At 45.4% G+C, this 24,599-nt stretch overlaps 1 protein-coding gene across 6 annotated transcripts in view; it reads left to right on the top strand.

The window, feature by feature from the left end:
- The window catches only part of LOC134359958 (glutamate receptor ionotropic, NMDA 1), a 101,825-nt gene that overhangs the window by 32,137 nt on the left and 45,089 nt on the right, over window positions 1-24,599 (top strand). For 4 of the 6 annotated variants that reach the window (XM_063073861.1, XM_063073859.1, XM_063073862.1 and 1 more), the window contains exons 4-10: window positions 8,254-8,316; window positions 8,897-8,997; window positions 14,787-14,908; window positions 15,635-15,809; window positions 16,358-16,502; window positions 19,249-19,332; window positions 20,733-20,868. In XM_063073861.1, the coding sequence (XP_062929931.1) occupies window positions 8,254-8,316; window positions 8,897-8,997; window positions 14,787-14,908; window positions 15,635-15,809; window positions 16,358-16,502; window positions 19,249-19,332; window positions 20,733-20,868 (826 nt within the window). The remainder of the gene's footprint in view (window positions 1-8,253; window positions 8,317-8,896; window positions 8,998-14,786; window positions 14,909-15,634; window positions 15,810-16,357; window positions 16,503-19,248; window positions 19,333-20,732; window positions 20,869-24,599) is intronic. The other 2 variants (XM_063073864.1, XM_063073860.1) reach the window with 1 other exon arrangement.

Below are 24,599 nucleotides of genomic sequence, written 5' to 3'. Positions count from 1 at the left end.
CAGATGTAGTTTTCAGGGACATTAGAGGTCTCCCAGAGTTCCCACTTCTCACACAAAGAACATGCCACTAACTCTGGACCCATTCTCAGAGCACTAGCTATGTAGTGTTAGACAAAGGAAGAGAAAATAGAACTTACTAGAAACATACTTAGAACTTCTGCCTGTGCTTGCCCAAGACTGATTGAGCCAAAGTCTCCCGCTCTAACACTGGCCCACTCCAACAATGGCCACTTCACTTACACCTCTCTTCCTTTTATTGGCTCAAATACAGCTCACTCCCAATGAGACTTGTTCTTTTCAACTGGCTCTTACCTTGCAATGTTGTCTCTCTCTCTCATTCACTATAAATTATGACACATTCCTGATGAGATGTTTTCTTTTCTCCTTCTTCACCATATCTCTGATTTTCCTTTAATAGATCTCCCTTCCATTTCCTTCTCCCTCCTTTTTCCATCCTCCCTCTCCCTTCCTCTTCTCTCCCCACCACCTCCTCTTGCCCTCTTCTCCCCAACCAAATACCTCCTTACCTTTCCTCTTTGCATTGTTCCAACCCCTATCCTCATCCTCCTGAACTGTGTCCACCTGTATCAGAAAGCACAAGATCCATGAGTGGGTATTTTGTTCCTGTCTGTCATCCTCTAATTGTCCCTTTGGTTCATCAGATCATCACACCAGTGATCAAGTGAGCTCCGAGCTCAGGGAGGGGTTAATTTTGGTGTGTGTGAGTTCTAATGGGTAGTGTTGCGAAACTGCAAGGGTAAAAAGACCCAGATGGGAGTTATATACAGGCCTCTAAACAGTAGCCAAGATGTGGGGTACAGATTACAATGGGAGACAGAAAAAGCATAAGTTTGGAAAATTAGGTTGGTGCTAGATCATAAGAAAAGGAATCTGTAAAATGCCTACAACGTGGCTTTTTAGAGCAGTTTCTGGTCAAGCCCACTAGGGAAAAGACAATTCTAGATTAGGCATTGTGTAATGAACCAAATTTGACTAAGGATCGTAAGATAAAGGAACCCTTAGGAGGCAGTGATCATAATATGATAGAATTCACCCTGCAGTTTGAGAGGGAGAAACTAAAATCAGATGTATCAGTATTACAGTAGAGTAACGGGAACTACAGAGGCACGAGAGAGGAAGGGGACACCAGCAGGGATGCTGGATTTTCTGGGAGTAACTTGGAAGGCACAGAATCAGTTCATCTCAAAGAAGAAAAAACAATCTAAAGGGAGGGATGACACAATCGTGACTGACAAGGAATGTTAAAGGCAGCATGAAAGCCTATAACTAGAAATAGTGGGAAGCTAAAGGGTTAGGGAGCTTTTGACTAGACTACAGAAGGCAACTAATAAAACAATAAGGAGAGAAAAGATGAAATATGAAGGCAAGCTAGCCAATAATCTAAAAGAGGATACCGAAGTTATTTTCAAATTTATGAAGAATAAATGAGAGGCAAGATCTCATAATCCTTGATTGTTCTGTGGTGGAGAAACCTGTCCTCAGGCTTGAATCTTCTGAGAGAAAAAAATGTTCTTATTTCCCATTTTAGAGCTTGATGCCTTTTTCTGAGACCCTGGCCCTTTGTATAATTATTGCCAGCTGGATAATCATCTCCACTATCTCAATACTCTCTCGAGGTTTAAGATATTTCAATAAACAGCCTAGTCCATTCATACAACTGTCCCTTCATACTAGGAATCAGTTCACTAAATCTTCACTTCTGTTTCTCCCTCTCTCAACAAGGAGGCCCACCCTGTACCCAGTGTCCAGATGTGATCCCACTATTGTGTCCATCCCCTTCTTCTTGACAATGGTCGAGATTCTGTTCACCTTCCGAATTAATTACACCTTTCCTGTATATTTTGGCCAAGACGTTCATTTATCTAAATACCAGCTTCAAAAAGTTCACAAACTTTAAAGAATATTTGTGCATTAAAGCAGATATCTCCTTAATTTCAAATGTACTCTGCTCATTAGGTTAATCTGCCCATGTTCCTTTGCAGACGCTTTGTCTTCATATCCTTCACATCTTACTCTTGCACCATTTAATATCAATTCGTCCCTTCAGCCAGGTCAGAATAATGTAAGAGCAGAAGACAGTGTGTAGGAAGAGGCTTTTCAGCCTACCTCAGCACATTCCCCTGCACTAGATAGCTCAAATAATCATAAATTTATCAGTCTCTTCGCTGCATACATTCAGTGACTGATAAGAGTCCAAATCGATGCAAAAGACTCCAGGTGTTCTCACCAAGACATTCTTTAATGTAGAAAGATACAATCAGTCTAGTTCTCAACTCTTCCTACAATTAAGGCCAGTGGCATTCGCCTTCCCTGGATAATAGGCTTCAGTGAATTGTGCAGATCTACACCTCTCTGTCATTCATATTTCCCAATCTGTCACCATTTAGAAATTACTCAGCTTTTCATGTTTTTCTCCTTTCATCAACATAAGCTATACATGGTTGGGCTTCTGCCAATATTCCTTGAGTGAGTCCAATCCACTAACTTGAAAATGATCTATTCATCACTATGCTTTGCTTTCTGTATAAAACAATCTATCTGCACCATGTCATCCCTGACCCCATGACTCCCATGTGCAATAACCTTTGATATAGATTCTTTGGAAAAGGCAGACGTGCCACACTCACTCTTCTTCTTCACTACCTGCTGGTCACATCCAGTAGGTTTGCTTAGACCACAATAAATTTGAAGGATTTTGCAGAGACGCCACTGGTGGTATCTCTTCAGCACCTTGAGATGTCCACACAGGGTAGCTCATCTCAGAAGCCTACAGAAGGGCAGGGAATACAGCTGCCCAGCACCCCACCAGCTTCATCTTCCTCTTCTAACATTTTCATCAAACAGCTGGAAGGTTTGCTCTCAACCAGGAGTCAATTGTGAATTTTATCATCAGCAGCTGCTGTGAGATGGGAAGTAGCCCATGTTTCTACAATCTTGTGGATGTTTATTCTCAGGCAGTGACGTACAGGGAAAGGCTGATAGACCACCTCTGTTTTGTGGATGTTAAGTTCCAGGTGCATGCTTCTATTTATTTCACTGAAAAAAAAAGTTGACGAAGATCTAGAGAATTCAAGACAAAACTGCAGCTGAAGTCGGGGTGACTTTATTTCTGGTGTCAAGGAGTAGGGTGAACAGCTTCCATCAACCTAATAAGAGAGCTTCACTTTAGTAGGAAGGTGGTTGGGAGAGAGGCACAAGATTGTTAAAATCATGTCTGGCACAAGTCTGTACTGAGATGGAAATCCTTGTCAATCTTTAGTGGAACCACACCTTGCATGCCCCCAGTAAACATTGATAAGGAGATGTATTTCTGTGGGATGATACACTTGAGGAGGATGCATCACAGTTTCTTTCAAATGACAGATTTTGTGGAGGCCATGTCTGCATTTTGTGACAATCATGTCGGCCGAGTCTCTGGGTGGAGGGAGCCCTCACTGCATTTCCAGGATCAGCTGGTTGAGGTGGAGCCAGGTGGTGATGTTTCCTATGGCCGATGTCTCAGAGAGACACCTCTCTAGCCAGTGTAGGTGGATGCATTTCCCTCTGTGGAGCCTACCATGATTTCAGGATCCCTGAGGTTCCCTTCACATCCTCTGTCTAGACATGAGCGATTAGGTTGTGTGATTGTGTCCAAGAATCCTCTTTCTTTCTTTTTAAATCTTTTTATTGAATAAGTATACAAAAAGGTAAGCCATATAAACATTAATACAATGTTAAAGTATAATAAAATTCCAGAAGGTATCAATACCAAAAAAAAACTACAAACAATGTAATTTAAACATAAGAAACCAAGATAACATAATAGTATACTAAATTTTATATATATCAATGGAAAAAAAGAAAAAAAAACCCAAAAAAAAACCCACCGTGCAACTAACTAAAAGCAAAGCAAAGCAATGGGCTAACTTGAAACCAAACAGAGTTAAACTTAAAATCACGTCCTCAATCCCGACCTCCATTAAAAACAGTGAAAAAAAACAAGAAGGGTATATATTACATTAAATGAAAATATCGAATAAAAGGTCCCCAAATCTGTTCAAATTTAAATGAAGAATCATAAAGGTTACTTCTAATTTTCTCCAGATTCAAACATAAAATCGTCTGAGAGAACCAAAAAAAGGTAGTTGGAGCATTAAGCTCTTTCCAATGTTGTAAAATACATCTTTTCGCCATTAAAGTAAGAAATGCAATCATTCTACGGGCTGAAGGGGAAAGATTACTAGAAATTTTAGGTAGTCCAAAGATAGCAGTAATAGGGTGAGGAGAGATATCTATATTTAATACCTTAGAAATAATATTAAAAATATCTCTCCAAAAAGTTTCCAAAGTAGGGCAAGACATATGAGTTAAAGAGGCTATCTGCCCCGAACATCTATCACAAAAAGGATTAATATGCGAGTAAAAACGCGCTAACTTATCTTTGGACATATGTGCTCTATGAACCACTTTAAATTGAATTAGGGAATGTTTAGCACAAATAGAGGAAGTATTAACTAATTGTAAAATCTGCCCCCAATCATCCACAGAAATGGTAAGCCCCAATTCCTGTTCCCAATCGACCCTAATCTTATCAAATGGAGCTTTCCTAAGTTTCATAATAATATTATAAATCATAGCCGATGCACCTTTCTGACATGGATTGAGGTTAATTATCGAATCTAAAATATATGTAGGAGGAAGCATTGGAAAGGAAGAAAGTATAGTACTTAGGAAATTTCTAACTTGTAAATATCTAAAAAAATGTATTCTTGATAAGTTATATTTAAGAATCCTCACCAACAAGTTTGAATCCTCAGCAGAGATTCCTCAGGAACTTATTACTTCAATCTGATGAGTGAGAATTCCACTCACTTAAGGAGCGAGGGATTGCAGATCTGGTAGGGTCAGGGGTTGGTGACTTAGTGGAGTAAGGATTCAGTTATTCTGAATGAGTTGTCAATACACAGATCTGGGAGGGCTGACACGTAATTGAAGAAATTTATGAAAAGTTTGTTAAAAATACATAACAAAATGCACCAGGGGTTGCAAAAAAATAAGAAAGCATAAGTTTTAGATCAGAGGGGAGAGATTTAAAAGGGACATCTGTGGCAGCTTCTTCATGCAGAGGCTGGTGCATATTGGGAATGAGCTGCCAGAAACAGTGGTTGAGGAGGGCACATTTACAATGTTTAAAAGCCATTTAGATAGGTACTGTAAGTAGATAGGAGAGGTTTAGAGGACTATGGGCCAAACACAGGCAGAGGGGACTAGCTTACAGGCCAACATAATCAGCATCCACAAGATGGGCTGAAGGGCCTCTTTCCATGCTGGATAACCTTGATTCTAAATAATCCTGAACATTTCTTCAGAGCAAAAAAAAAGAATGAGAGACAAGGATTCCTTGGGAAGCACTTCTTCAGACCAGGATGGCTGGAATTTGGAATTTTATTACCCAAAGTGGTTTGGGTGTGATGACAGAAGGAGTTTTCAAGACCTATCTGAAGCCTGGGAGCTTTTCCCTACCAGTGTATGTTAATGATGGTGAGGGACTGTGGAAGCAGTGTCAACGAGGCACGACCATGGCGAATAGCAGGACAGGCTGGTGGGGGAATCATGGTCTTCTCCTTAAGTTTGGTGTCTGTGGGTGTTGGATGACGTGCACTGCCCCCTCTCGTGGGCTGATGGATTTGCACAGCAAGTGATTAGAGAGATGGTAAGGTCATGATCAAGATTACGACACGACAGGGACCAACCCGGACATATATTTACCGCAAAGGTCCCATTAGCCTGATGTCTTGCTGGTCGTTTCACTATGAGAACTTTCTCCTGCAATGGCGAAATCTCCAGGCGAGCAAAGTGATTGTGTTTTTATGTCAAAGCAGAGTGCTGCGTGAGGAGTGAGAGCCAACAGAGTGAGTCCACATGAGCAGAGATCAACCCCACCCCCCCGGTCCCCTTCTACCACCAACAAAGAGGTGGGGGTCAGCAGTGTGACAGAACACCCTTTACCCATCTCCAACTACAGCAAACTCTCCAATCACTTCTTACCTCCCAGAGCAAAGCAGCCTGGTGGATCGATGGCCAGGCTGTCACCCATTCCCTGATGCCCTATTGTAAGATGCAGCCACACTGTCATTGAAACAACTTCTCAACACCATCAAATCGTTAATGGGTTTACATCCCTCTTACCAAGTCATTGGGATAGGAGACCCTTGTCATCAGTTGGTTATTGGGTAAACTCACTCAACAGACCTGTAGGAATGGACAATTCCTCCCATGAGATTGACAGTGCTTTGCCTAACAAAGGGGACAGCTCATGCAGAATAACAAAAGTCTCTCATTTGGACTGGATAAATAAGAGATTATTCTCTTTCCGATGGCATAAAAGCGGGATTTCTGAGGTGATGCCAACACCCTCACTCAATCAACAGGATGGGAATTGTGGGAACGATTTGCTGTCAGGGAAGGTGGTGAAGGTAAATATGAAAGAGAGTGTTAAGAGGCTGTTAGATTGCCACAGGAATGTGCAGAGAATGGAGGGATATGGACATTATATTGGCAGAAGGGATTAGTGTAGTTAGGCATCTAATTACCATTCAGCACAACGGTATGGGCTGCACTGTTTGTACCTTCTCTGACTCTCAGCTGGGACAGCAGAATGTGAATACTCTCACTCAGAGCAGACCCAAGTCCTGCATGGAAAGTGTGAGAAGTCCTAGTGTGAGCTCAAGGGGAACGAATTATCTCCTTCAGCAGGGCAACAGGATATGGTCCCCTTTTACACAGAAAAGACGGACCATGAAAAGAGGGAACTCCACCACACGCAGGTTCCCCTTCAATTTCTGCCCCGTCTAAACTTTTAAATGTACCACCAAACCTCACCCTGCAAGTGTGCACACACCACTGCGGGAACACCTTCACCAGCAGTTTTTAAGGGCAATTAGGAAGAGAAAATGTGGTCCTCCCCAGCAGCTCACATCTGAAAAATAAGTGAGCAAACATAACTGTAAGAGGTAATCCCTGGAATAAGACACCTCAGTTAATCAGAGTAAATCGGTAAGGATGAGAGGCCCCTCTCATCACTCGGTCGGACTGAACCTTTCTCTCTTTGGCCCAACATGAATGGATTACAGAATGTACCAAACACCCATCAGGTCAGGCAGCACCCGTGGAGAGAGAAAGAGTTAATGTTTCAGGCTGAAAATCCTGCATCAGATGTGACGCTGCTTCTCTCTCCATTACTGCTGCCTGACCTGCCAAGTGCTTCAGATTTATTTCAGATTCACAACGTCTGCAATTTTTAGGAATAAACTACCCCCTAGGTCAATAAAGGCCTCCCCCATAACAAATATCAATCACTTATGGAGTTACACTTTTTTCCAAATAAATGGAATTTCTTTCTGGCATTAGACATTTAATCCCACAAGCTCAGCCCTACTGCTTCAGCAGGGACAAACCATTCCTTCCTCTGGGAATGAACGTTCCCCTCCTGTGCTGCTTCACATTCTGAGATGAGATGTCTAATCACTCTACATCCCTCTGGAGGTAGAGACGTTGCTGTCTGCAGTTTTCACAGAACTGAGGCGATCCTTTTTCAGGGCACCCAGGAACAAGGAAGTTGCCTACCACACCAGCTCGTTAGACCCCTACTCCCTCCCTCCCCCACCCAGTTGTCCCCAGAAACAAAGAGGAACCCTAGCAAACGCAGAGAGGGAGATATTGCCAGTCTCCATCCATTGTCTGCAATACCCCGGGCACCCTGGCAAAAGCTGGTCAAAATGTGCAGAGCTCACATTCTGGACCCGCAGAACCTGGAGACGCAGAACTGACCTCACTGTGCCAGTGTAACAGAGGGCTTCTCACAGCTTCAGTGTCACGCAACCAGCACCATGGAGGCCATGTCCTACTCCAGCTTTACAGAGCCAGACTCAGGGCTGGTGTCACAGAGCCTGCGTTAGGCTCGCCCAGTTAGCCACCCCGCGCCAATCCCACAGAACCAGCCGGCCAGTCAGAGCGCCACAGAGACGGTGTCACAGACCCTGTTTCGCTGAGAAGGGTGGCTGTATCTATGTCACCGAGACAGAGCCACAGAACTTTCAGTCAAATGAGGAGCAGTTTTTTATTTGCAAGCTCCAGTGTTACGTATTGACCCTGAGGAGGAGAGAGGGTTAAATTGCTTACTACACGTCATTTTCAACTGTTTATAATATTCTTCTGTGTCTGCATATTTTCTCTGTGCACATTACTCATCAGAATAAAAAAAGGAACTTTGAAAACAAGGACCAACATTCGTATGACAGCAGGCGAGGACCAAAGGTATATTTGCATGTAGAATGCACGAGCCCACCAATCTTAAACTAACGGAGTAGCCTAGCCGCAGTCACAGTATGACCAATGAGACTGTTCTGGTAGCACGCTGTTAGTTTCAAACAGATTATTTGGTTTGTCAATGAGAATGGTTAAAGAACATGAGTCGCCCTACCTAACCAAATCTTGTCATAAGGACACGTGCATGTTGAATAAAGACTAACTTGCAAGTTTCTTAAAGTACATTTTAGAATCAAGCCATGACTTTTTCCCGAGACTACAATCCTTTTAAGACGCTATTTTGTTTTTTTGAAAGACCGACCAACTCCTTCTCAGGTTGAGATGCATTTTTTCTCGTCTATTCTACTCTGTCAGCTGCACGCACCCTTTTTTGGTCTTGTTCTATCTTAGTTTGCATGCCCAGTACAGAGAACCTATAGCTCACATTGGCTCCAGACGGGGCCTAGTTCTTCCATCGCCTTTAAGATGATCTTTGCTGGAGATCAAAGGCGACGTTGGTGGAAAGAGCCTGCAGAAGAAGGTTTTGGACAAGTTGTGTAGTAATTCTGAATCCCTGCACCAACTACAGGCTGAGAAGGTCCTGCAGTTTGAACCAGGCACCACAAACATGACATCAATGCTGCTGGAAGCCAAGGAACTGGAAGCCAGAGTCATCATTCTGTCAGCCAGGTAAGTGCCTAACCATTGGAAAACTGTCCCACCACTCACCCTGTTCTGTGCTTACCCCTCTTTCCAGGTGCAGTTCACACGAAGGTGCCGTGCATCCTTGAGTTTCTGCTAAACTCAAGACTGTTCCTCAGAGCCTGACCTCAGCCAGTTCTGCCCGCCCGTCTCTGTTGGCACACACCTCCTCTCTACTCGTCCTACCCAGTTCTGATGAAGAGTTTTCAACCTGAAACACTAACTCTGCTTCTTCCTCTGCAGATGTTGCCTGACCTGCTGAGTGTTTCTGGCATTTTTTTTATTCTTAGAATCTGTTGTTTCAATTCCATTCCCACTCAATCCCCTTCCTTGTGTCCATCTGCAATCAGCCCCCTTTTCTATGTCTATCTGTACTCAGTCACCTCCCCCTGTAACTGGCTGCACTCAATCCCCTTCTTTGTGTCCATCTGCACTCAGTTCCCTTCTCCTTACATTTGTTTGCACTCAGTTCCCTCCCCCAGGTACTTTCTTTGATTCCCTCCCTCCCACCTCATGTCTCTCCTATTTACAAAGACTGTCCATAACTAGCGGTGGCTGTGTCCCTCACCATCTCTCAGATCACTCAGTGTCCATCTGCATTCCCCGGTATCAGTTCGTACCTGCGTTCACTCTCCCAGGGATGCTACCAAGGAGCTTCACTCTCACTGTGACTTCCCCTGTGAATCTTCCTTGCCACTGTGTCTGCCTGCACTCAGTACCAGTCCTCAGAACGTATCTGTACCCAAAACTCTCTTCCCAAAATGCCTGTACCCTTCTCTTTCACCCAGACTGTACCTGTACTCATCTCTTTCACCCAGACCGTCCCCATCTCTTTCACCCAGACTGTACCTGTCCCCATCTCTTTCACCCAGACTGTACCTGTCCCCAGCTCCCTTTCCCCAACCTGACAGAATGGACATTGATTCTCCAATTTCAGATAACCTTCTTCCTAACTGTCCCTTTCTCTCTGCTTCTGATCTCCCCTGTTCATCCTACACACCCTCTTGTACCGAAAACGAGCTGCATTATGATTGATCTTTCAACCTGTGTGTACATATTCCTTTCCCCACTACCTGTCTGTAAGCAGTTTACTTTGCCTGTCTGTCGCCCGCCGCAAGTACCCTTATTCTGCCTGAATGTGCCCACTTGTCCCAGTACTGTATGCACCTGCTTCGATTTCCCTCAAGCCAGTCAGTGACCAGGTCCTTGGCACCAGTCGGATTGTGGTCTGCTCCGTTTCCTGCCTGGGTTTACTGAGAGCTTTCCCCAGACTGAGCCAGACCTGTTGCTCACAGGCAGAGCTCACACCCTCCTGAATCAACCCAACGTGCTCGGTTCCAAGGCTCCTCTGGGCCCTTTTGATGGTAGATAAGCCTATAGCCAGGCTCGTCTCTCCCTCCCACAGTAGGGTCATTGTCCGCAGCAATATGCAAGCTGTGACCTGAAGGCAATGTGTTTCCCGGACACTGGAGCCGAAGCCACGGGCTGACTCTACCCATCAAAAGAAGCCTCGTCCGGAGTGAGGCCTCAAAACCTGTCCTGCTGTTTGCTGTCACACCCGGGGATAGTATATGCAATTCCCTGCTGACCCAGGGACAGGGCTGTGCTGGCGGGGGGCGGGGGGCTTCCTCTTCGATCGAAGGTCAGTCAGTTCTGGGGGAGCTCCCTCCTTGACTATAGGTCAGTCAGTTCTGGGGGAGCTCCCTCCCTGATCATAGGTCAGTCAGTGCTGGGGGAGCTCCCTCCTTGACTATAGGTCAGTCAGTTCTGGGGGAGCTCCCTCCCTGATCATAGGTCAGTCACTGCTGGGGGAGCTCCCTCCTTGACTGTAGGTCAGTCAGTGCTGGGGGATCTCCTTCCTTGATGTAAGGTCAGTCAGTGCTGGGGGAGCTCCCTCCTTAACCCTGACTCTGGAGTGGTGGTGAGGGAACGCCCTTCATGACTCAGACCCTGGGGCCATTCCCTAGCATCCCCCTTCCCCTGAGCCTAGCCCATGGGTGACATTATGCCTGGACCAGCGCAAGTCCTGGACTGTTGTCTCCCATTATGTCAGGAGGTCCCATGGGCCAGACCAGTGGGCAGGGACCCAGTTCTCCAACTCTCACCCGACCCTGAGATGTAAATCACCAGTTCCTCCAGCAGCCATTCCACAGTTCTCCAGTCTACAAATAAAGTCCACGATTGGATCAAGGCAAACTTTGAAGGTATTGAACAGGACATTACAAAGGTTGAATGGGAGATGCTGTCTGCTAGTAAAGGGACACTTGGCAAGTGGGTGACTTTAAGAAGTGAGTTCAAGGACATCATGTTTAGGAAGGATGAGAGAATTCCAGTTGGTGAATGAATTTGAGACCCTTTTCCCAGAGCAGAAATGATGATTGGAGGAAATTATAAGGAGGACGTCAGAGGTACGTTTTTATACAGAGAGTTGTAAGTGCACAGAACGCACTACTGAGGGATGGTGGTAGAAGAAGATACGACAGAGGCTTTTAAGAAAGTGTTAGGAAGGCAGATGGATGAAAGACAAATGGGGGGCTATGCGGGAAGGAAGGGTTAGATTGATCGTGGAGTAGGTTGAAAGGTTGACATAACATCATGGGCCAAAAGGTCTGAACTGTGCTGTACTGTGTGATGGATATTCTCTGGCCTGGACTGGGGGTGGGGGGGAGTGCTTTTTCCAAGCTCAGCTTTCTAACACAGCAGCTAACAGTTCTAGAGATCAAAGAGTTGTTTTTGAGTGTTAAACTTCCAACCACTATTTTTTGTTCAGCTTCCTGTCATAAACAAGAACCAGTCTAATGTAAATGCCAAGCAAAAATCAGTCTGAAGTTAAAAGGACAGCTTTGTGGACAAACATCACTGTCTACAGAGCACAGATTGTTGGCCCACTGCATGGGGCTGTCTACTCAGGAGATGCAGTGTGAGACAATGGGGTTATGTTAATTGGCTTGTATCAAACCAGACCACACTGGGTAAGTTATTTAGTTCAAGAAAGCTTGCGGACTAGATTGCACATCAAATATCTGATCTATCAATAGTTGGAAGATTTGTGTACTCAGAAGTCAGCAGTAATTGTGGGTGTTTGGGAACTCTGTCCCCAGAAACTTTTAGACCACCTGTGTGAAAACGTATCTTAAAAACATTTCATGTGTGTGAAGTAACCCAAGTAGAACTAAAATCAGTATAAATGTAAGATAGCAGTCAGCCTTGTCAGGAATGATCAAGGAACAGTGAGAAAAATGACAGAAAATTGGGGCAAACTGGAATCCATTTCTCTGCCTTCAATTTCTGCGATGGTCAACTCATTCATCTGTTACTCAATTGTACCTGTGTTTTGGAAACATTTTGTGTTTTAGAAATCATTTGTAATTTGGAAATATAGAAATCCTCTGAGAGCTTTAAATGTGTTTTAAGAATTTTATCTAAATTTAAACAGGTACCACTAAAAATTTATGAACTGTGTTGAAACTACCTTGTTAGCTGGAAATATCTCCTCCTTGGCGGTGGGTGGGATCCCACCACTCAAATAGTGGGTTTTGACAGCTAAACTTGACATGGAGGATAAATAGGGAAGTGATCTAGCCTTTGAAGAGGAGGTGGCTATACTATAACCTCCCTTTAGTGAGAGTACCCATAGATATCCATATCAGATAAGGCTTAAGATCTTTGTTTGAATTTGGAACTTTGCAGTTGGCAAACCCAATACTATTACAACTGTCTTGAGTTTTATGTTCTTTCTTGGTCGTGATGAGAAAAAGATGAATCAGGACCGGCGATAGGTGATCTCAAACCTAGAAACTTGAAGTTCTCAAGCATCTCAACCTCAACATCGTTGATGTGGACAGGAGCGTGTGCCCTGCACGACCCCCCCCCCCCCCGCAATACCTTTCTAAAAGGAGACCTGAGGGGCAACTTCGCACAGAGGGTGGTGGATATCGGGAACAAACTGTTAGAGGAAGCTGCTGAGGCAGGTTCAATGACAGCATAGAAAAGACATTAGGGCAGGTATATGGATAGGAAAGGTTTAGAGCAGGAGTTCCTAACCTGGGGTCCTCAGATTCTCAAGGAGTCTGTGGATAGATTCCAGGATGTTCATGAACTTAGATGGGGAAAAAAATTACATCTTTATTTTCACTAACCTCTAACTGAAATTTAGCATTTCCTTCAATTATTTGTTTTTTTAAAATATTTTGATAACTATTTCAATATAATTGGTTTCTTTTGCAATCCTATGTATTTGATTTTATATATTGAAATACATTATTCTGAGAAGGTGTCCGTAGGCTTCATCAGACTGCCAAAGGGGTCCATGGCATAAAAAAGGTTAGAAAGTCCTGGTTTAGAGGGATATGGGCTGAAAGCAGGCATAGATGAATCAGGCCATAGACTCTGTTTCAGTGCTGTGACTCTAACCTGTAGAGAAAGCCGTAGCAGTAGGCGTTCTTCATTAGACACCCAGGTCACCATCCACACGTTTACATCGAAGTAAAGCAGTAACTCTGCAAAGCGAATGCCCTCCAGAGTCAGGTGATAAGATACAGATGAAGTACAGCCAATGTCAATCTGCAATGCGAAGCACATTGTGTTATCACAGTTGGAGAATTTGTTAGACAAGACTTGGAGTATTGTGTTGTCACCTCATTATAGGAAGGATGTGGAAGCTTTAGAGAGGGTGCAGAAGAGATTTACCAGGATGCTGCCTGGATTAGTGAACATGTCTTATGTGGAAAGGCTGAACAAGCTAAGGTTTTTCTCTGTGGAGTGAAGGAGAATGGGGGAGGGGGTGACTTGATAGAGGTATAAAAGTGGCAAAGCAGAGTGGACAGCTAGTGCTTTATTCTTTGGGCCATAATGGCAAATACCAGAGGATACCCTTTTAAGGTGAATGGAGGAGTGTTTGGTGGAGATGTCAGAGATGGTTATTTTATACAGGGTGGCTGGAATGTACTGCTGGGAGTGGACATAGAGGCTGATATAATAGGGACATTTATAATATTTTTATATAGGTACACGGATGTAAGGAAAACAGAGGGTTATAGGTTGTGTAGGAGAGAGGGGTTAGGTTGATCATGGAGTAGGTTTATATAGATTAGAACAAGACCACGGGTGAGGGTGGGAGGGACGGTTAGCAAAGAAAAGCTGGGATGTCCACCTGGAGTTTGTGGCTTTGGGCTCATGCAAGTCTGAATTCTATCCCCCTCCCTGCATCCCCCAGATGCCTGAATACTCAGCACTGATCTCACTCTGTGCCAGACGTCCTCATCAGAAGACGTCTGGCTGCCTCACCTGAGCCTCATTCCCATTTCTTTAAGGCCAGTGATACTGTATGTGTTGCCAAAACTGAAATCCAGCTAAAATCTGGAACGGCCAGATTTTATGGGAAAATGATGCTTCCATTTCCCAGGAAAGTGTGGTTGCTTCCTCTTCACTTTGATGGAAGCCCAAGGCAAAGGGTCTCACAGAGTGAGGAGAAGCCTCTTAGTGAGGCAACCGCAAGGAGGCAGATTCCAAGTGGAGGACGAAATGAGTTTGGGAACAGAAACATGACTGGAATGTCCCCAACGAACTATCCTTGAGTCAATTAACCCCTTGTCTTCCTGAACCCATCAATTTCCTCTCTACACATTTCAGTCAATCAGACCAAGCAGTGACTGAGTTACTGATGCTGAGTTTCGATGTTTCATAGATATGAAGTGACCTGACCCAGGATCGTGGACATTCTGAGGCCGTGTGGAAGCTGTTCTTATAAATGTTAACGTGTCCCTCTTTTCCCCCAGTGAAGACGACGCAGTGACAATGTACAAGACTGCAACACTCCTCAACATGACTGGGCCCGGTTATGTCTGGCTTGTTGGAGAAAGAGAAATATCTGGGAGGGCTATGCAACATGTTCCAGAAGGTATGGTCCCAGAAAAGCATTCCACATACCTCTGGAAGCCACTTTCACTCCATCCTCTAGTACAAGGGGGATTTTATTGATCAATGACTGTGGCTCCCATAGAACTCATATTCTTCACTGTCCCACACACCCCATACCCTCAGTATGTAACTTAGAGACCTCACAACTGTCACTGTGTCCCATAAATCCCACACCCCTCAATGTGTCCCATAGACCCCACACCCTTCACTGTGTCTCATACACCCCACACCCCTCAATGTGTCCCATAGACCCCACACCCTTCACTGTGTCCCATACACCCCACACCCCTCACTGTGTCCCACAGAGACCCCACACCCCTCAATGTGCCCTCTACTGAACCCACAGACCCCAGTGTATCTCCCACACACCTCACACCCCTCAGTCTGTCCTTCCCGCTCCCCACACCCCTCTGTCTCTGTGGTCTAATACTACACTACATCCTTCTGTGTGCCCCGCACATCTTTCTGTTGTATTGTACCGAGAGACCAGTCATCATCATTGTGTCATTTTGTGGCCTTACTATGATTACAAGACTGTGCCTTCCTTCTGTATCCTCGTTCACGCCTGTGCCCCTCTGTTGTGTCCCACCGTGTTGTACTCCGTGTCCTTCCACTCTGGCTCTCTGTTGCCCCCCTCCCCCCACTCTGTGGCACCCAGCTTTCCGTACCCTTTGATCTCAGGTATGGTGACTTGTTTCCCTTCCAGGTGTAATTGGTTTGCAGCTCATTAATGGTAAAAATGAAACAGCCCATATTAATGACGCAGTGGGCATTGTGGCTCAGTCCATCCACGAGCTCTTTGAGAAAGAGAACATTACCGACCCTCCCAAAGGCTGCGTGGGGAACACCAACATCTGGAAGACTGGACCTCTCTTTAAAAGGTAAACACAGAGGCTGGCGTTTGAGACCCTCAGTAGGTGATTACAGGACACTCACATTTCACTATTTTCTTCTGAAATGATTCAGGTTAGATGCACAGGAGTGGAATTCCTGTCCTTAACCTATTGAGAGAGCACAAACCAGTCTACCCCGTGGTTCCCCTGGTCTGCTGAGTCTGGGGCGGTTGGAGACAGCAGTGCCGGTTGTGACTGAATCCGATTATAACAGAGGTCAGAACTTTCACGCAGAGGTCCCATTGATAGTAGCTACCCATCTCCAGATGGACCAGAAGCAGCCAATTGCTTCCTGGCAGATCGATTAGGTTCCCACCGGGGCAGTGATCCTATTGACCAATGACCCTGTGGATGTGATCATGTGGATCTGTGTAATCCTATGGATCAATTATCCTGTGGAACTGCGATCCTCAGGAGCCGTGATCCCGTCTGCCACTGCCACTGTTTATTTTTCAGCACCTGGAACTGCGTAACCGCATAAATCCAACTTATGGCAGTGGCGCCTTGACTGAGAGTGTGTCTGTCTGTTTCCACAGGGTCCTGCTGTCCACCAAGTACCACGAAGGGTACACTGGACAAGTGGAATTTAACGATGAAGGAGATCGGAAGTTTTCTAATTACAGCATTGTGAATGTGCAGAAGGGAAAGCTGGTGCAAATCGGAGTTTACAACGGGACTAATGTACGTATGCAGAAAAACATGTCAATCCTTGCAGAGGCTGACCTTTATATTAACCCCTAACCTTGACTGTGATGTAACGCTAGTACGTGCTGCAGAGAAATCTATTGTGTTGCATTTCCAAAGGCAGTGGGGCCAAGCGGCACCACAGGAAGAGGTGTGGAATTTGAAAGGTGCTGCATAAATGCATGTTGTTCAGAAAGTAAAAATAACCATGACCACTTGCACCCCCTCAATACAAAGGCCCTCTCCACCTCACACCTGGTGCTGAAACCATTGTTCATGGCATTTTTGTATCTGGATTTAACTATTCCAATGAAAATTCAAACACCGCAGATGCAGGCAATCTGAAATAAAAACAGAAAGTCCTAGCAACTCTTGGCAAGTCAGGCAGCGTATGTGGAAAAAGAAAAAGAGTCAATATTTCAGGGTGGAAAGAGGAAAGACAAGTTGGTTTTAAATTGCAAAGTCAGTGGGGAGCAGATGGATAGGTCAAAGGGAATACCCGTGATAGAGGGAGGCCAGGGTTGTCACTAAGATAAGCTGTATTAGTGAAGTGACCTGGTTGATAGGGTAATGAGTGATGTTAGAGGGACAGAGCAGGAGAAAGAGAAGGTGGAGAGGTGGGGAGGGGAGAGAAAGAAAGGGGGGAGAGAGAGGGAGATAGTAGGAGAGGAAGGGGAGGTAAGGGAGAGAGGGGGAGAGGAAGAGAAGGAGGAGGGTGGAGGAGAGTTAGAAAGGAGGGGAGGGGAGAGAGGGGGTGAGAGAGGGAGGGACTGAAAGAGAAGGGGAGGGGAAAGATGGAGAGGGGAAGAGAGAGAAGGAAAGGGGGGAGAGAGGGGCAGGAGAGAGAGGGGGAGAGATAGAAATGGTGGAAAATAATAGGAGAGAGAGAGAAAGGGGGAGGGAGGGGAGAGTGAGAGGGAGGGGAGAGTGAGAGAGAGGGAACAAACAAATGCACATGTAAAAGTTGTTAAATGCAGAGCACATCTTTAGGATGCACAGAAGCTCAGCCTGTTGGCGAAGAGAAGAAAAACATGTTACAAACGGACAGATGGATAGTCCGCAGGAACTGTTATCCAAAGCAACAGACACAAAATGCTGGAGGAACTCCAACTCTTTACCAGCTTGGTGTAAAATCCTGTCAGGCAATACTCCAGAGAATTACCTGGGCATATCCACTCCACTCTTTCTGCCTGAGTGCAGCTCTCTGCTGCAGGTTCTGTGGTATGGGAGGTACTCTCTACATTTCAGCACTGAGAGGTGGAGGTGAGTGGCAAGCAGCTTGACTGGATTCAGGAGTTTCAAAGGCGCTCCCTGTCTCCACTACCTGGTGACCGCCAGCCCATCTCTGGACAAGAAGATTCAAGTTCAGAGTGAGTTCTGTTCCCTCGGGGTTGCCATCTTCAACATCTGTTAAAGTGCGGCAGTGCCTGCCCCGTCTTGTTAACTGGGGAGACCTCAATTCAGAGAAGTGCTTAGGAGTTCTAGTCAATGTTTTTGCCTTAGGTAACACAACCCGAATCTGCTCTGTTCATTTTACATTGGTGTCTGTGGCAATTAAATAAAGCGGTAGATAAAAATAAGACAGTAATAGAAAAACAGTATTAAATAGATAAGTAGCAGAAAATAAGTTGCAGCAGCACCAGAATATCACAGTAATGCACAAAGTGCCGGTAGTGCAAGTATTTGAGTCCCTGTGTGTTCTCACAGTTTCAGTCATTGTTCTGTGGGAGTGGTGTGATGGAGGCCACAGCTCTGGGACAGAAGCAGTTCCTCAGTCTATTAGTTCTGGTTTTTAGTGTCCTGAACCTTTTGCTGGAACGCAGCGGGTCAAACAGGGAGTGGCCGGGGTGTGTGGTGTCTCTGGTTATGCTGATTGCTTTCCTCCTGAGTCTGCTGGAGTAGATGGTGTCCAGTCCTGGGAGCTCCATCCTGACAATCCGCTGGGCCGCCTTCACCACACGATGCAGGTCTTGTCGCTCAGCGGCTCTGCAGCTGGCATACCACACTGTGGCACTGTTGGTCAGGATGGTTTCAATTGTGCTTCTGTAGAAGTTAAGCAAACAGCTTTTGTGAAAGTTTGGCCTGTTTCAGCTTTCTGAGGAAGAAGAGTCTTTGTGGTGCCTTTTTCACAAGCAGCGAGGTGTTGGTGGTCCATGTCAGCTGTTTTAACATAACTCCAAGGAACTTTAGGTTTTCCACACTTTCCACTACCTCTCCATGTACATGGGGGTGGGGTGTACTCTGTCCTTTGATCTCCTGGAGTCAATGATCATCTCTTTTTTTTTAGAAGTGTTAAGGACCAGGTCGTTGTCCTTACACCACTCCGTCAGATGATCCACCTCAAGCCTGTAGGCTGTTTCATCCTCGTCTGAGATCAGGCCAACCACTGTGGTATCGTCTGCAAATTTAATTATGGGGTTGGAGGTGAGATGGGGGTGCAGTCATGTGTGAAGAGTGTGTAGAGCATAGGGTTCAGCACACAGCCCTGCGGGGTGCCTGTTTTTAAGATGAGGGTGGTGGAGGTGTGCTTACCAATTCTGACTTGCTGTGGTCGGTCTGTGAGAAAGTCCATGACCCATGAGCACAGGGAGGAACCTCGGTTTTCCCACAAGTTTTCCTTGCTGTTTGCTATCTGCGCCCCATCGCGAAGAGAAGCTGTAGGAGTCGGGGAGGAGCACACAGACCTTACTCTGCTATTCTTATGTGTGCAATGTTCTGATTCTGTCTTTGGTCCATCCCACAGGTACTGCTGAATGACAAGAAAATCATCTGGCCGGGCGGTGAACTGAACACACCTAAAGGGTTTCAGATGTCAACAAAACTAAAGGTACAAAATGAGCTGAAGGAGCCTGTGAGCAGCACAGGACACAGCGAAACGCGGACTGCTGACGGAAGGCCCACGCTCTCAGTTTCATCGGCACAGTGAGCAGCGGGTAGTGCTGCTGCCTCCCAGGCTCCACTGACCCTGGTTCAGCCCTGGTCTGAGGCGCTGTCTGTGTGGAGTTCGCATGTTCTCCTGAAAGATGCGTGGGTTTTCCCATGGTCACCAGGTTTCCTCTCACATTTCAAAGACGGAGGGTAACTGGGTGATGTAAGTTACCCTGGTGTAGGTGGGTGGGGTACGGAGAGCTGATGGAAAAATGACAGTAAGTTGGAGGGGGTTAAGTGGCGAGATGCAATTCGTGAGATTGTTCTCAGAACCAGCATAGACTTGAAAGGCCAAATGACCCCTGTCCATGTTACGAGGACGATAGTCAGTCACCACTCGGGGCCGCGTCTTCAGTTCTCCACTCAGCGGGTAGAAGTGTTGCTCTTGCAGTACGTTGGCCGCAGATCCCTGTCTATTTATTTCCATCAGTGTCGCTGAAGGATGAAGTGGCCAACAAGCAGACGGGAGCAAGAGGACACATGGAGCGTCCGTGGCCCCACTGGAGGGGAGCTCTACCCAAAGTGACAGAGCGGAGATTTATTTAATGCTGAGAGTTAGCACCGGGAAAGGCAGCACTGTCCTTTGCCTGAAGGTTAACCAAAGCTCATGAGGTTCAATAAATGGGTGTAGTAGTCAATAGTAGAGTAATCATTAGCATAGCGGTCATTAGTGTAGTGTTATTAATGTAGTAATCATTAGTGTGGTCATCATTAAGTGTAGTGGTCATTAATATAGTGATCTTAAGTGAAGTAACAAGCTGGGAAGGGTGGTTGGTGTTCGCGAGTCACCAGGACAGATACATTCTGTGAATAGGGAAGAGTTCTGTATTTCAATCTGAGCCTGACATTTATAGGATCTGTTATCAACACAGAGTAAGGAAATGACTAAACCTGCAAGAAGTCTGATCATATTTCATCTGGTGTAAGATAAATTACTGGTAATAAACATGGAATTCCTTTACTCATTGTGACATCTCGACCGGCTGTGGAAACTAATATGCAGAACTGATGTTGAAACTCGAGTTCAAATTGCATGTTGTCAGGCCCGGAAGGGACTGCGTTTATAACTTCCCTCCACAGACTGTACCTTAGACTGGCCCAGCTTCAACCCAAAGCTCTTGGGATATAAAAACATTTCTTACTGCATCAGGACAGAACTGTTGCCCCATGAAATTGTAGTTGCATCTGAGAACTCCAGTGAAAGAACTGAAATATTGTTCAAGAATATACAGTCATGGAAAAGATTCATTGCTACACCTTATTCAGTGCCATGTTGGGTTTGTTTTACTTTATGCACAGATTGTCACTATTTACCAAGAGCCTTTTGTGTATGTGAAGCCAACGCTACCCGATGGTACATGTCAGGAGGAGTTCTCCATTAATGGGGAGCCCATTAAGAAGGTGATCTGCACAGGCCCGAACTCTACAGTACCGGGTGAGTTTCAGGACTATGTCTGGGAATGATGCCACGCAGTTCTGGTCCAATCAGTGCCACGTGTCTGTACCTAATATCTGGAGGAGAATGTGATTGGTCCCATTCCCAGCCTAAAGTCATACAGGGCTCAATCAGGATATCACAGGTCCCCACTGATGCCATTTGCACACTAGTCAGACCTTCTCCCCGGCTGGGAGCTTGTGGGTCACATTGTTCCCGCCAACCCTGTAGCATTTCTTTCCCTGCATTTTAGAGGCATCACTTACATTATGTCTCCTGGAACCCAGCCCAGAAACATCTTCCCCTCCCACTGTCAGGCCCATTTCCTCTCCTCAGGAAGGGATCGGAGAGTATGGGCAACTGCAATAGGAATCAATGTGAAAGGTGAGGGGAGTAAAAGTATTACTTTAAATGGATTAAAATTATTATATATGAATGCACGGAGTATAAGAAATAAAGTGGATGAGCTTGAGGCTCAGTTGGAAATTGGCAAGTATGATGTTGTAGGAATAACAGAGACATGGCTGCAAGAGGATCAGGGCTGGGAAATGAATTTTCAGGGTATACGTCCTATCAAAAGGACAGACAGGTGGGCAGAGGGGCTGGGGTGGCTCTGTCGGTGAGGAATGAAATTCAGTCACTTGCGAAGGGGGACATAGAATCAGGAGATGCAGAGTCAGTATGGATAGAACTGAGAAACTGTAAGGACAAAAAGACCCTAATGGGGGTTATCTAGAGGTGCCCAAACAGTAGCCTGGATATAGGGTGCAAATTAAATTAAGAGTTAAAATTGGCATGTCGCAAAGGTAATTCTACGGTTGTTATCAGGGATTTCAACGTGCAGGTAGACTGGGAAAATCAGGTAGGTACTGGACCCCAAGAAGGGAGTTTGTGGAATGCCTCAGAGTTGGATTCTTAGAGCAGCTTTGTATTAGAGCCCACCAGGGAGAAGGCAATTCTGGATTTAGTGTTGTGTAATGAGCCAGATTTGATAATGGAACTTGAGGTAAAGGAGCCATTAGGAGGTAGTGACCATAATATGATAAGTTTTAATCTACAATTTGAGAGGGAGAGGGAGAATCAGAAGTGTCAGTATTACAGTTGAACAAAGGGGACTATGGAGCCATGAGGGAGGAGTTGGCCAAAGTTGACTGGAAAGATACCCTAGCAGAGATGACAGTGGAACAACAATGGCAGGTATTTCAGGGAATAATACAGAAGGTGCAGGATCAGTTCATTCCAAAGAGGAAGAAAGATTCTAAGGGGAGCAAGGGGCGACCGTGGATGGCAAGGGAAGTCAAGGACAGTATAAAGATAAGAGAGGAAGTATAACATAGCAAAGATGAGCGGGAAGCCAGAGGATTGGGAGACTTTTAAGGAGCAACAGAAGGTAACTAAAAAGGCAATACGGGGGAAAAGATGAGGTACGAAGGTAAGTTAGCCAAGAATATAAAGGATGATAGTAAAAGCTTCTTCAGGTATGTGAAAAGGAAAAAAAATAGTTAAGACCAAAGATGGGCCCTTGAAGACAGAAACAGGTGTAATTATTATGGGGAACAAGGAAATGGCAGACAAGCTGAACAGGTACTTTGGATCTGTCTTCACTAGGGAAGACACAAACAATCTCCCAGATGTAATAGTGGCCAGAGGACCTAGGGTAATGGAGGAACTGAAAGAAATCTGCATTAGGCAGAAAATGGTGTTGGGTAAACTTATGGGACTGAAGGCTGATAAATCCCCAGGGCCTGATGGTCTGCATCCCAGGGTACTTAAGGAGGTGGCTCTGGAAATCGTGGATGCATTGGTAATCCGTTTCCAATGTTCTATAGATTCAGGATCAGTTCCTGTGGATTGGAGAGTAGCTAATGTTATCCTACTTTTTAAGAAAAGAGGGAGAGAGAAAACAGGCAATTATAGACCAGTTAGTCTGACATCAGTGGTGGGGAAGATGCTGGAGTCAATTATAAACGATGAAATCGCGGCATATTTGGATAGCAGTGGCAGGATAGGTCCGAGTCAGTATGGATTTCCGAAGGGGAAATCATGCTTGACTAATCTTCTGGAATTTTTTGAGGATGTAACTGAAAATGGACATGTGAAAGCCAATGGATGTAGTGTACCTGGACATTCAGAAAGCCTTTGATAAGGTCCCACATACGAGGTTAGTGAGCAAAATTGGAGCACATGGTATTGGGGGTAGGGTACTGACATGGATAGAAAATTGGTTGGCAGATAGGAAACAAAAAGTAGGGATTAACGGGTCCTTTTCAGAATGGCAGGTAGTGACTAGCGGGGTACCGGAAAGCTCGGTGCTGGGACCGCAGCTATTTACAATATACATTAATGATTTAGATGAAGGGATTAAAAGTAACATTAGCAAATTTGCAGATGACACAAAGCTGGGTGACAGTGTGAAATGTGAGGAGGATGTTATGAGAATGCTGGGTGACTTGGACTGGTTGGGTGAGAGGGCAGATGCATGGCAGATGCAGTTTAATGTGGATAAATGTGAAGTTATCCACTTTGGTGGCAAGAACAGGAAGGCAGATTACTATCTGAATGGTGTCAAGTTAGGAAAAGAGGAAGTACAACGAGATCTGGGTGTCCTTGTTCATCAGTCACTGAAAGTAAGCATACAGGTACAGCAGGCAGTGAAGAAAGCTAATGGCATGTTGGCCTTCATAACAAGGGGAGTTGAGTATAGGAGCAAAGAAGTCCTTCTGCAGTTGTACAAGGCCCTGGTGAGACCACACCTGGAGTATTGTGTGCAGTTTTGGTCTCCAAATTTGAGGAAGGACATTCTTGCTATGGAGGGAGTGCAGCATAGGTTCTCTGGGTTAATTCCAGGGATGGCGGGAATGTCATTTATTGAAAGGTTGGAGTGACTGGGCTTGTATACACTGGAATTTAGAAGGATGAGAGGGGATCTGATTGAAACATATAAGATTATTAAGGGATTGGACATGCTAGAGGCAGGACACATGTTCCCGATGTTGGGGGAGTCCAGAACCAGAGGCCACAGTTTAAGAATAAGGGGTAGACCATTTAGAATGGAGTTGAGGAAAAACTTTTTCACCCAGAGGGTTGTGGATCTGTGAATGCTCTGCCTCAGAAGGCAGTGGAGGCCAATCCTCCGGATTTTTTCAAGAAAGAGTTAGATAGACCTCTTAAAGATAGCGGAGTCAAGGGATATGGGGAGAAGGCAGGAACAGGGTACTGATTGTGGATAATCAGCCATGATCACAGTGAATGGCGGTGCTGGCTCCAAGGGTCAAATGGCCTACTCCTGCACCTATTGTCTATTGTCCTCATAAGCCTGCTGATGCTGGCTTGTGTCCACGTGTAGGCCATTCCTGTTGAAGATTTACCTCACCCCCCCCCCACTCACTATTCTTGGCTCTGCCAGGTTTCTGACTGCCAGTGATCTCTTCCCATTCTCCCCACCCTGCCCTCCCCCCCAAACGCCAGATCCAGCTTCGACCTGGGCATTTTGTCTGTTGCTTCAGGTGAGGTGACTTGGGAAATTGAAAGCCTGAGACGTAGGCCTGAGAAGCCAGTTTCCATGCCGATGGGATTTCTGTGCCTCCGGGACACTCGACGTAATGCAAACGATTATATTGGAACACATATTATTGTCTCAAACCATTAACAAGCCACAGCATAAATCTACAATGTAATGGCCACTCATCACCCCCACACATCATACTTATTCACCACACCATCACAATCAA

This window comes from Mobula hypostoma, chromosome 21 (assembly GCF_963921235.1).
Source record: "Mobula hypostoma chromosome 21, sMobHyp1.1, whole genome shotgun sequence".
NCBI lineage: Eukaryota > Metazoa > Chordata > Chondrichthyes > Myliobatiformes > Myliobatidae > Mobula > Mobula hypostoma.
This window is presented reverse-complemented; position numbering and strand designations above follow the sequence as displayed.